This window comes from Sinocyclocheilus rhinocerous, unplaced genomic scaffold (genome assembly GCF_001515625.1).
Source record: "Sinocyclocheilus rhinocerous isolate Xijiao unplaced genomic scaffold, SAMN03320098_v1.1 scaffold6053, whole genome shotgun sequence".
Lineage (NCBI taxonomy): Eukaryota > Metazoa > Chordata > Actinopteri > Cypriniformes > Cyprinidae > Sinocyclocheilus > Sinocyclocheilus rhinocerous.
In genome coordinates, this window is record NW_015655770.1 from 3,182 (window position 1) to 16,560 (window position 13,379).

Consider the following 13,379-nt stretch of genomic DNA (forward strand, 5'->3'; position numbering starts at 1 on the left):
GTTGTACCGGCACTTCTTTTTTTCCACTTCAAGCACTGTGTGTGAAATGATATGATTTCAGATAATGAATTAAGGTATTTTTTTTCCTGCAAAAACTATTTTGTTTGGGCTTTTTAGATGTTTAATAGCAGTCATTGACTGAAGCCAATGTCTATTGTCTTATTTAAAGCTACAAAGTAAACCTGCATACCAGTTTACCAGTTTTTTTAAAATAGTGATACGATTTTCAGATAATATATCCTGAATTACAGTATTTTAGCTATTTTTAAGTATTTTTTCTTTAAGACATAAATCTAAACATTTACTGGGTTTTATTAAAGAAAAAGTTGGACATTGGGGTAAGAAAAATCTATTTAATTTTTACATTTATATTCAGGGAAAACAAGTTTTAAAGGTTTAAAAGTTTTTTTTTTAAACGAGACAAAATTACAGATTAACCAAATTACAATACAAATATTGTCCTAAAGCAGATCATATGTATTATCTTACTATGACATTGATTTCCTACATCCTGCCAACATAGGGTTTTTTAAAACTTATTTTATCTTTAGAGGTGTTTTAGCTTTTTTTTTTAACCTGTAGTGTTAGCAGGACCCTGTCCCTTGAGGCCTGCCTCTTCCTATTGTATTAGCAGAGAAAGCGATTAAGTCTAAATTTGCAGTCTGAACGGAAAAGGTGAAAAAAATGAACTCTAGCTTTTGGAGTGCTTACTTTGATGTCCAGAAGTCCCTTGCCATGGTAACGGCAAGCTGTTTTTTCCCATGTTCAGGAGATTACATGGGTTGTTGCTCCATCTGACCCTGCTGGTCAAACAACCATTGCAGGCCTCTCAGAACTTAATAGAGTTAAAAATTTACTCACCCACTTTGCCATGAGGTGCAAAACATGTGTAAGAAGGATCTCTTTCTTTCTTTCTTTCTTTCTTTTTTTTTGTTTAGTAGTTTAGATGTTTCAAAAAAGTGTCACTTTTCCAGTAACAAGCTTTTACTAACTTTATCTAATGAGTAGCGATGTAGCACAACAAAACACTGGTATTATGAAGTTTATACACACAACTTTACAGCCAAGCAAATGAAGACACTGTTTAGTTTATATTGGTCATGCAACTACTTAAAAAAATTGTCACTGATTCATGTAAATCATTGCATAGAATTCCCTGTTAGGCATTTTAGGTATACCTTACAGTAGGTATTTTTTCTCTATAAAATATTTTTATAGAGAAATATTTATTTAAATTCTTCTGATCATCACTGTTTTTGACAATTATATTAATTACTATGTTTGTGTTTTTTCTGTGTATGTAAATGTATCCGTTTAGCTTAATTCTGTCACTTTAGCTGATATCTTAATTGTGTTGTGACAGATACAACACTGTAAAATAAATTGTACTAATTATAAAGATTTGAACGATTTTGTATTCAGAAAGTAGGCATTATATTGATAAAAAAGACTTTTACATTGTTACCACAAAGAACAATGTAAAAGGAATAAATTATATTTTAAAATAGATTTTAAAAAAGAACAAAAGTTAATTTAAATTGTTGCAACATGCAGCATTGGTGAGCATAAGCGACAAAAACATTAGAAATGTATTAGATCAAGTCCTCTCTATCAAACTCCTTCAACTTTAACCTAAGATGAGAAAAAAGACAGAGAAAGAACAGGTGTTTTTGTCACATTTACCCAGAGGTTTACCTGCTGTTTTTCTGTAAAAAGGATGCCAGCTGTTTAGATCCACACACAAAGATACAATCAACACAAATAGTGGAGCGGTAACACGGTTTCCTGCCTCCCCACATGGCTCCAAGTGGAGGCAGCCTGCCGGAAAATCACCTATTTAGATGACAAACACTGCAATCCCCTGTAATCCACACATTCTCCATGTTACCTTCCTGCTGCCCCCCCAAATTATGGAGTCTTAATCTGCCCCGCTGTGCTACTGAGTGTTTTATAATGGGCTTAAATATTATTGATCTCTCCTAAAATTACAAGAATGAAACAGTAAACAATAATAAGGCCTTTTCAATATATACCAAACATATAAAAACAATTGTCTAGGCCAGGGGTAGGCAAGTTCGGTCCTAGAGAGCCGCAGTCCTGCAGAGTTCAGCTCCAACCCTAATCAAACACACCTGAACAAGCTAATCAATGTCTTCAGGATTACTAAGGCTATAGGCAGGTGAGTTTTTTTTTTCAGGGTTGGAGCTGAACTCTGCAGGACTACGGCTCTGTAGGACCGAACTTGCCTACCCCTGGTCTAGGCTCTGTGGCATACAGTGTTTAAAGAAAGCAGTATTTACTTAGTCTTAAACGTCCACTTAATTTGAAGTTTAAATAAAAAAACTATAAAGATCATTGGTTCAATTAATCTTTTAAGGGTTACATATTACAGAAAATGAAAATAATATAAATTCTGATTGATACTGATATAATGAATGGCCTATAACTGATAAAAGACCAATATTAAAATTGTTGCTGTATATAGTCAATTCTAGTTGCATTTATTTCTATAGCTATTTATACAATGTTTCAAAGCAGCTTTTACATTAAAGGGGTCATATGATGCTGCTAAAAAGAACAGTATTTGGTGTAATGAAATGGAAAATAACATTGTTAATATTGTAAAATTCATAATTTGTGAAACAACTTAAATGTCAACTAGAAAGCAGCTCTACAGAAGACATTAGTGTCATTATTAAACTGAATTTTGTTCAGTGTTGTTTCAATTCAGTTCAATTACTGTGTCAATGCTCCAGTTCATCAATTATGAAACAGGTTCATTTCAAATATAAGCAGTTTTACAGAAGGCAATAGTGTCATTATTCTACACAATTCAGTTCAATACAGTAATAGCGCACATGTTAGTTAGTCATCATCCAGCTCAATTTAGTTCAAATTCTCATCTGATAGTATCAGTCCAGTGAAATCAGTAATAGTAATTGTCTTTTAAACCCAAACTGAGCAAGTCCAAGGCAATAGGGACAAGGAACCACAACTCCTAAACTAAATGTTTAAATATTAACATACTTAAAACTATTGATTTTAAAAGCTAAAAGTGATGCATCAATTCACAGCATTATAAAGCATGTACAGTAAAACACATATTCATATGTTAGATGATTACAAATCTAAATGTTAAAATTGAATAAATTAGCTTGCACAATTAAAAATATCCAATATCAGTCAATACTGATCAATTAAAAAACAAACAGACTACAATTTGATGCTTGAAAACACATTTGGGACAGGGTGTACACTTCATCTTTAAGATACTTGCTCTGAGACAGTGTTTGACTCTCTTCTTAAGTTAAGCTAGGAAATGAACTAAAGCAGATTCAGATGTCAGTGGATCATCAAAGATGATCCTATATGTATCAGCTCATATAATTCACTGACCTTCTTATCATTCCAGGAGAACGTGTTTCATCTACTCCGTCAGAGAGAGAGTGAAGGGGAGAGAAAGAGAGAGTGTTTGCCCTCAGATAGGGTGAGAGGATTATCTATGAATTCAATCCCTGCTTGATATTGCCATCCTTGTCCATCTCTCTCTCACGTGTGCTTTCTCTCTGCATCTCACCCCCACTCAGAAATACATGTTTTTATTATCTGAAGATGTTAGTCCAAGATAAGATGCTCCCTACGCAGACACCTTTCCTGCAATCACAAAGCTATTCTGCTTTTCTATTTAACAGAATAAGCATTCACGGTGTCACTGCGTTACTCGGCAGGAAATCGCAAGTGATTTGAAATTTGACTAATGCGTGACAATAAAAAGGATGAGAGCATTAGACGAAGCGTTGAGAAACAATTTGCAGTTGTTTTAAAGTAGCGTCTCCATGCTGCCTCTGTGTACAGAAGAATAATTTGCAAATCTCCTGACAAATTCTAAAGATGAAAGGCTGAAATGTCCTGAAGTCTCTGAGAGCTTTTACCACTCACAATAGCCACATGGTGAGGCATTGAGGAGCTAAAATCGTTGCCCTTAACATTTTGGGTCGCTGATATTATCAACTGGCACTTGACTTTTGCAGAAGGACAAAGAAACGCCGGCCACAAAGAGACGATTTCTGTGATTAGTGATAAAAAAGGGTGACTTTCAGTCCAGGGGACATAGTATCAATCTCAGCCAATTTTAGGCCACCAACATGAAATATGATTTCATAAGACAAATGCGGTGTCATTCTTAATGTGCTTAACCTTTACTGTCAATGAAAAAGTATTGATCGCTCCGTGGTATTTTCTCATCATTTGATTTCAGAGAGCCTGGTAATATATGATGGTGTGATAAGATGAAAGATGAATGGCAGCTGAATGCTCTCACTTTAACAAAGCTGAATGGCCCCCGCTGAGAGATGGTGGGTGCGGATAGAGGAGACAGGAAACAGGAGGAGAATATAGGCTGAAATTTGTTAGACATTGTTACTTTCTTAGTTCATCCTGCTACTTCTTTAGTTCACCCAAAAATTAAGATTCTATGAGCATTTACTCATCCTCATGTCATTCCAAACCTTTCTTTTCCACAAAATAAAAAGGAAATAGCTGAAAGAATGTTCTGGCAATGCTTCATAAGCTTCATAAGTGTGCAAAAGGATTGGTTTATTGAGTCAACGAGTCAAACTGGAGAACCGGATCAGTCCAGTGTTTAAAATATATGACTCAAAAGAACGAATCATTTGTGAATCACTACTTTCCTTATGAGCTCTTATGAACATACTAAGGAGAGCTTGTAATGTAGCACATTAGTTTTTTGACATTTTATGGTGCTTTTAATATGCTTTTGCAGTACCATTCAAACATGTGGGCTCATTTTTTTAAGCATTAAGATTAATACTTATATTCAGCAAGGATGCATTAAAGTGACAGTAAAGACATTTATAGTGTTACAAAAGGTTTCTATTTCAAATGCTGTTCTTCTTTGGCAAACTTTATATTTGCCAAAGAATCCTGAAAAAAAAAAGTATCATGGTTTCTACAAAAATATTAAGCAGCACAACTGCTTTCAACATTGATAGTAATAAGAAATGTTTCTTGTGCATCAAATCAGCATATTAGAATCATGTGACACTAGAGTAATGGCCGCTGAAAATTCATTTCCCTAACATTTTTATAAATTTTAAAATATTTAAATGATATTAAAATAGAAATTGTTGTTTTAAATTGTAAAAATATTTCTTAATAATTCAGTTTTTACTGTATTTTTGATTAAATAAATGCAGTCTTGCTGAGCATAAGAGACTTAATTGCATGGTAAAAAGCAACCAATGTATTATTTAGAATTTCTCTGTTCATGTTACACAGAAGAAAGTAAGTCATACAGGTTTGAAATGCTGTAAGGGTGAATAAATGATGAGAGAACTTTAATTACAGGGTGAACTATCCCTTTAAAGCACAATGGCATCAAAAATATCATCACCGTACACCGGTGAACTCTTGTACTGACAGCATCTTTTGGGATTATACGCTTTGTGATTCATATCAAAAGCAAACTCAGAACTTGTCAAAAAAGAATATCAATTTGATTTCAGAAATAACCTGCTGTCTATATCACTGTTGACTGCCATTAGGATATGCTGTCTTTTTTACTCTTTCTGTCTGCTGTCACCGCGCCTGTTCTCCTCTGTCTGCTCGCAGCACTGTTTCCATTACTGCCTCATTGTGATGAGTAATTGGGGAGTCTGTGTGCAGTCCTGCGTGAGCTCTTGATCTACTTAAAGAACCTAATAAGCCTGTATTCTGCAGCCCTGCAACCAAATAAGCACTGCATTCACCTGGCTTATTAGGAGGTTAGCTTGATTTATTCACCTGTGCGTTTGTATGTGTGCTTGAATGTGAGTTTTTGACAATGGCAAATTGCTACAATGAGGAGAAATCAACCACATGGGTTAAAATGAGTAAAACAAAGCAAAAAAAGATTATCTATCCATCTATCTATCTATCTATCTATCTATCTATCTGGAATATTCACACTAATTTTTACTAAAGTAATTTATCTCTGAAGTGATTTAAAAATTAGAGAAAAAAATTAATGGGATCAGATATGTTTTTATAAAAAAAAAAACATTAGCTGCATTTTTTTTTCTTTTATGTAATTTTTCTGAACAACAAAATCAGCTTTATTTTCAAAAAAAAATGTCATGGTTGAAATGAAGTGTTTTATTTGCAATAGTTAAATACTTCATTTTAAAAAGAAACATTTTTCAGTGGACCTACATTTCAATTTTTTTGTTTAAAAATGTAAACTATAAAAGTGCCTTTTAAAATAAAAGTAATCCATGGTTATACATGGTTATCCATATGGTTCATCCACAGAACATTATTCTTTAAGTATAATTTGTTCTGTTAGGTATAAATGTACCTGTTTAATTTAAAGCTGTCACCTCATTTAAACTATTTATAAATAATGCCTGCAGAATTAAATCATTTCTTGCTGTAATCAATGTACCAAATCATTCATTTTTATTTTGTATTCACTTCCTCAGCTCAACCCTCTGGCCAGTCAGGCAGTGGTTGCCGCAGCAGCAGCAGCCATGGGTTCAATTGCCGGGTCACAAGTGTTTGGTAATGCTCTCTCCAGCCTGCAGGGGGTCACTGGACAACTGGTCACCAATGCACAAGGACAGGTACATATATCCACACACACAGCACTTTTAAACGATTGTGCACATATGAAATGCACATGTAAGCTGAAGTCTGCCGCACATTAATCACAGGACTGTGAGTCGAAGGACAAGTAAACGGTCTGAACATCATTTCCTTTATTAGTATAATGTAACCTAGATACCCAAATCCAGTCTTCAGTACTGACCTTCGTGCCCAGTCTTTAGCCCGTTAGAGCGAGTCCGAGAGGGGCATTGTTTTTAGATTGGACAGCAGTGTGGGAGTGCAGGGGATAAAATGCTGACCTTGTCATATTTACGGGGCCGGCTGCAGAATTGTTCCATCAGTATCCAGAGGCTTGAACGATGAGGCTTGTCAGACCAGGGCCCTATCTAATGAATCATCTTATCGCAGGTGCGCACCGCTCCCATATTAAAGGAAAGATTGTATAGCCAATGTGCCCTTTCACGCTACAGACGGCATTATTTACCTTAACCCTTGTCTCTTTCCCCTCATCGCATTGACACTTTCTCTTCTGTAATACGACGGAAAGCATTGTTTGAGAAATCACATGCTGGGGTCCTCTTTATGTAGCCTACCCGCTTATATTGAAGGCTTTATAGATGCTTTTAACAGTTCTGGTTGTAAATGTAATCAAAAATGTCTAATGACATTTTATATGTAAAAGGAACTATATAATCGCGCACAGTGAGGACAGTAGAATAAATCGGCTTGTCAACTCTTAAAAGGGAGGAGAAAATGGTCTCCATATCTTTTGTTGTTGACGTCAAAAGCAGTGCGTCAAAACCAACTAATCTATAATCTAGTAGAAACTGGATACATAAGGCAGATGCATCTGTATATATACATTTATTACACACACACACACACAAATATGTAATAAACATATACTACTGTTCAGTTTGTGCTCAGATTAAAAAAATAAAAAATTAATAAATTTATTCAGAAAGGATGCATTAAAGGCAGAGTAAGTGATTTCTGGTAGCCAATGTTGATATTTGAAATCACCAAAACAAACACTCCCCTACCCCAAAAGGGTCTTGCCTCTATTTTGATAGCTCCGCCCCACATATACGTACGCAACCAAGGTAACGAGTAGACACGCCCCTTACTGCTGATTGGCCTCAAGTTTGTTTCGCTATTCGGCCCGAATCAGTTTTCTAAAGTGTTTTTGAAAAATCACATACCCTGCCTTTAAATTGATCAAAAAAGGGAAAAAAATTTATGGATCTTAATTAACATTAATTAACAATGAACAGTTGATTTTCTATTTGAACATACTTTAAAATATAATTAATTTCTGTGGTGGCAAAGCTGAATCTTCATCAGCCATTATTGTAGTCTTCACTGTCACATGATCCTTAAGAAATCATTCTAATATGTTTATATTAAGGGGTGTAACATTTCCGTCACACGCTTGAGGTATTCAGCCAATCACAATGCACTAGATAGCTGGCCAATCAGAGCACACCTCGCTTTTCAGAACGATGAGCTTTGTAAAAATCGGGGTCTAAAAATCTAAATCTTAATTGATACAAATATCTTAATGATATAAAAGATTAGTAAATATTTTACGTTTTTTAGCTGTAAATACGTAGCAATTTTACATTTTATACATTGTAATACATCCAAATTGTACTTTTTAGCATCAATCAAAACATCCAAAAATGTACATGCTATGCTTGTAAATGTTACATACTAATACCTACGTATAAACAATGAGACCAGGCTCTAAATTGTCACTCATATGAGAAGATGCCAAATGTGTGCATGTGTACTGTAGGCGTTACCTAACGAACTGGTATGGCCTTGTCTATACTGAAGGTGCCTGCAGGGCTTGGCTGGACATATCGGCATGGCGATGCCGTTGATGGGATGCGCTGTGTGTTTGTAGTGTCATGGCGGCTGACACTGGCTGACATAATCAGGTCACTGAGACGGTCAAAGCCCAGGGCTACAGGCTCTGCTCTCGACCTTATTACTGACGCACATTATTCAGTTTGAGCCTACTAAAACACCCACCGCCCTTTTGAGCCTCGTCCCCCACATTTCTTTTGCTTTTAACATTAAAATGATACTAATACAGGCCACAGACATGGCCAGGGGAGCAGCAGATGCTGCCACCGACCAAAAAAATAAAAAAATTACAGTTTTGGAGTAAAGGGATGAAGCAATGTGTTACTTTAGACTGAAGCACTCTTTGTTTGGTTAGGGTGTTGATTTAGCTCTTAGGCATTAATGTTGGCCAGATATTAGATTACTAAAATAACACAAATGTGGCTGTGTTGCTTAAAGCTCAGCCTAAAAGCAGCAGAGTTTTCCTTCAGCTGAATATTGTCTCATTTGGGATGATAGATTGTTACGGTGTCTAAGAAAAGGATGAACATTGTTTTTGTGGAGGATTGAGTGTTAAATGACATTTGAAGAAGTAAATAAATAGTGAATGTTGCTGCATTTGAGTAGGCCTGCTGTGATTATTAATCGTCTGATCGCATCTGATTATTATTTGATCTAACTGCAATAAATGTGCAGTTCAAATTTCTGTCACAATTTGCCATTCAAATAATGGAAATGTGAGCATGTAAACAAATACAAATCAAGGATTAACATAGAGTTTCGCATATGGTAATTGACATGTAGTCACTGGATGAGGAGATGAGTCACTTCATTTATTTATGTGGAAAGAGAAAGAAAATATACCAAAAAAGTACACAAAGACAATCAAACGTCTTCCTTCATGTGAAATGGAGGCTTGTGGATTTTATCAGACTGCATATTATAATAATATAATATAATATAATATAATATAATATAATATAATATTATATTATATTATATTATATTATATTATTATATTATGCGAAGAAGTGAACCAGTTCAAATGTAAAGTTGACCAAGATTAAAGTTAAACAAAAAGATAAATATTTTAACTGTTAAAATATTATTTTTACATCCTTAAAAAAATCATATCATACTACTAATTTTTTTCTACTATATTTATGTTTCCAAGTAAAATATAAAAATAATGTATTAGCCTTACATTGTAAGTGACTTGAGCAATACAGACAATTAAAGTATTAATTGCAAATATTTGTTTGACAATTTATCGTCAGCACAGAATTTATGATCGTGATAGGCCTGCATCTGAGAATTAACACATATTCAAGTAAACATGTTTATTACTTGGATATGACTTAGTCTGATATGTTTAACTGTATAATTTATCATTTGACAAATAAATATGTTTAAAAATGTCTTGTTATGGAGAAAAAAAAAGTTAATATTTCTCACTGCAAAACCGAAAAATGTAAGGACTTAAGCATGATATAGGGGGACTGTGAAAACATTTCTTTTTAGCCTATTGTATTTTCACAGATGTGACGGGGTCTGAAGAGAGCAAACATTACAGCAGTATTTGTTAAAGGGTCCTCTGCCATCCACTCTCAAGTCTAGTCATTCATCTTTTAGATGGAAAAGAAACACTTTTTTGCTTAGGATCAAATGAGTGGGAAGATCAAAGTTTTTCACCACAATGACCTTAGCAGTCTCTTCTGGGCCTGAATGATAGCAGAGGCAAAATTCCCAGCTCTTTTAACACCCTTTGGCTTTAAACATCTCCCTCCTCTGAATCTTCACCTTGGTTTCATCCATCTCCTTCATTCTAAATTTACCTGGACCAAGACTCCATTGGGAAATAGTGAAAAAGAAAGAAAGAAAGAAAGAAAGAAAGATAAATAAATAAATACAAATAAACAAATAATGTTAATTTAAAATGTGTAAATATTTTACAATTGTAATAATATTTAATTAATTTATTATCATTTATTTAATACTAATTACAGTAACAGCTTGTACTTAATGTGTAATGTTCTGTTCTTTAAACATTACAATTGTTTTATAATTGGATTAATTATATAAACATGCAATACGAAAAACATGGACACATAATATAATGTGTTATTGTTTTAGCATAAACTTTCTTGCCAGTAAAGTCCACAATTCATGTTAATAGTTTTTTTTTTTTATTTATCTTTATATATAAAGGAAATCATTTCTTATCATTTAACCAAATATTGCTAAGCAATTGATAACTTCAGAATCAGAAAATAGCATTAGAAAATGCAGTTTTTGACCGTTTCTGATCTGTTTCTTTCACAGCGACGGGTGTTAGTAGTTTGGAATTCTCTCTCAATATGTGTCCCCATCCTATTCCCTTCCAAACAGCGGGCAGTAGGGCAGAAAATGGGCAGGGATATTGTCTGGCGGCCATGGCTAACACTGAAGATTGGCCTGGCTGCAGGAAGAGATGACATTCCCAGAGAATCACTGCCAGTATAATCCTAATGAGTTCTGCTCAAAGAGGAGAAACAGAGAGAGAGAGAGAGAGAGAGAGAGAGAGAAAAAGGAAGAAGGGAGATGAACGCTCGCCACAGTGTTAAACACATAAAGTGTAGAAGAATAAAAGCAAGTCTTACTGTATATAGTATAAGAACAAGAGAAAACAGTTATTGACAGACATGTGACACAATATATGGACCCTTTAGAATTGATTTCATAGTTATTCTTTTATCTACTGCCATTTCAAGCAGGTGTTCCTCATGCGTACAAAATACGTTATCAGATTTATAAGGGCTCATGCTGGATTGGTTGACAATGTTTCAGGAGATTGTTTACATCAAACACCCAATGTGATCGAGTCACCGGAAAAGTCCACATATGCTTCACACAGTTTTACCAAATGGATTTTTATTTGCTACTTATACAGATTTATGAGGAACATGTCAACGCTAACATTTCAGACATTGATGGAAACCATTTTAAACTTAATTTGTCCTTCTGCGTCACTTTTCTCTAGCTTAGCTGCTTTATTTGGGACAAACATCATATACTGTAATTTCAACTCCCATCACCCTAAAAATGTAAAGGGTTAATTCACCCAAAAATTAAAATTCTGTCATCCCATGTGTCATTCCAAATCTGTATGACTTACCTTCTTCTACGGAACAAAAAAATAACTTTTGAAGAATGACTGACCAATATAGAAAACAGCATTGGATTCAATTGACTTGAAAGAAAGAAAAGTGAAAATGATCAAAATTAGAATCAAATTATTTTCCACAAAAGAAAGAAAGGCATACAGGTTTGGAACGACATGAGGGATGACTGAATTCTAATTTTTGGGTGAACTATCCCTTAAAGTTTAGTTTCTTCCCTGAAATCAATGTTAATACTAATTTAACTTTCATATAAAGTAGATTTGAAATTTTGAAATGTTCAGTGTTAATCAGAAAGTTGATATAGCTAGACTTGACATTTCCTTATTAAAATTATCTGTAGAGACCAAGGAGCCAATAAATTAAAATATTCAATGAGACACACGTACATGTAGCAAGCAATAAAACCATAAACAGTAATTTGCATAATTTAGTTTTGCCACGCATGCTGGAACCTACAGTAATAGTACACAAAGTACAGGCCTACAGAATAATTGATTAAACTAGTGAAAGAAATCCAATTGAAACTCTGAAGCCACATAAAATCACATAGAAATGGCAGAAATGATTGACAGTGTTTTTTTACAGTGCGAAATGCTGTTTTTGATTGATGTTAATGCAGTTGCAAGTGTAAAAACAAAGTATTGTATGCCACAGTAAGCTGAGAGCGCTGTGAACGGCGAGCAGCCTGGGACAGTATGTAGCTGTCAGCTCGTGTGCTGTATTATTGCTCGTGTTAGAGCAGCCACTTAGTCCAATGAGAGTGAATAATTGAGCGGAACAAGCCCTGAGACAAGACAGCATGCAAATGCCATGTCGGGGGACACGAGCGCCACACCGCACAATAAAATATGCTAAGTGGCAGGAGAGAGGGCCGTGGAGGATTGAGAGGGAGCGATAAAGAGCGACGGAGGGAGGGAGGGAGGGAGAGAGACATAAATTATCTGTCGCTTAATGCGAAGCAACGCAACCAAATGAGCCGTGGTGAGGGTGAATTACACATAGTCGGCCCTCCTTTTTTCCACCGCTCCATCGTCATTATGTCAAAGAGAGGAGGGAACAGGCGGAGGAGAGGAACGGTCAGAGATTATACAGATGTAGAGCTTGTTAGCGCAGCTGGGGGTCCGCTGGCAGGCGAGGGTAAATTATACGCAATAGATCAATGGTGCTTTTTCAGTCTGGTATATCAGTGCACACATACACACACACACACACACACACACACACTAGAGGAAAAGTGCTTTTTAACACGTTCCGTTCCTCCCGGTTGTATTTTTTGAGGGTTTTGCACTTTAGTTTCTTGACAAAATATGTGCTAGACTCGAACTTGCAACTCTAGAATGAGCACCACAGCTCAATGTGTCTGCAGATTGGTACAGCCCATGTGCATACCACTAGGTCAAGGGACTGTGTTTTAAAGAATATAGTATCATATTAATGTTTTTACATACTTTAGTTCATTGCCGTGCAGATTATATTATATTTTAATTTTACTTAATTTTAATGTGGGAGAGACAATGAAACTAGCATTTACCATCTTAAGTTTAGACTAACTTGAACTCAATATTGTTTTTTGTTTTATTTAAAGGGGTGCATATGATGCGATTTCAATTTTTCCTTTCTCTTTAGAGTGTTACAAGCTCTTGGTGCATAAAGAAGATCTGTAAAGTTGCAAAGACTAAAGTCTCAAATCCAAAGAGATATTCTTTATAAAAGTTAAGAGTCAGCCACGCCTACCTAAAACGGCTCGTTCTAACACACCCCCAC

General features: G+C 35.1%; 1 protein-coding gene across 1 annotated transcript in view; it reads left to right on the forward strand.

Annotated features, from left to right (window-relative positions):
* Nucleotides 1–6,479: 6,479 nt before the first annotated feature.
* The window catches only part of LOC107718921 (POU domain, class 6, transcription factor 2-like), a gene marked incomplete at its 5' end in the record, with an annotated part of 28,735 nt that continues 21,835 nt past the window's right edge, over nt 6,480–13,379 (forward strand). The window contains one exon of the mRNA XM_016526166.1: nt 6,480–6,620. Within this exon, the coding sequence (XP_016381652.1) occupies nt 6,480–6,620 (141 nt within the window). The remainder of the gene's footprint in view (nt 6,621–13,379) is intronic.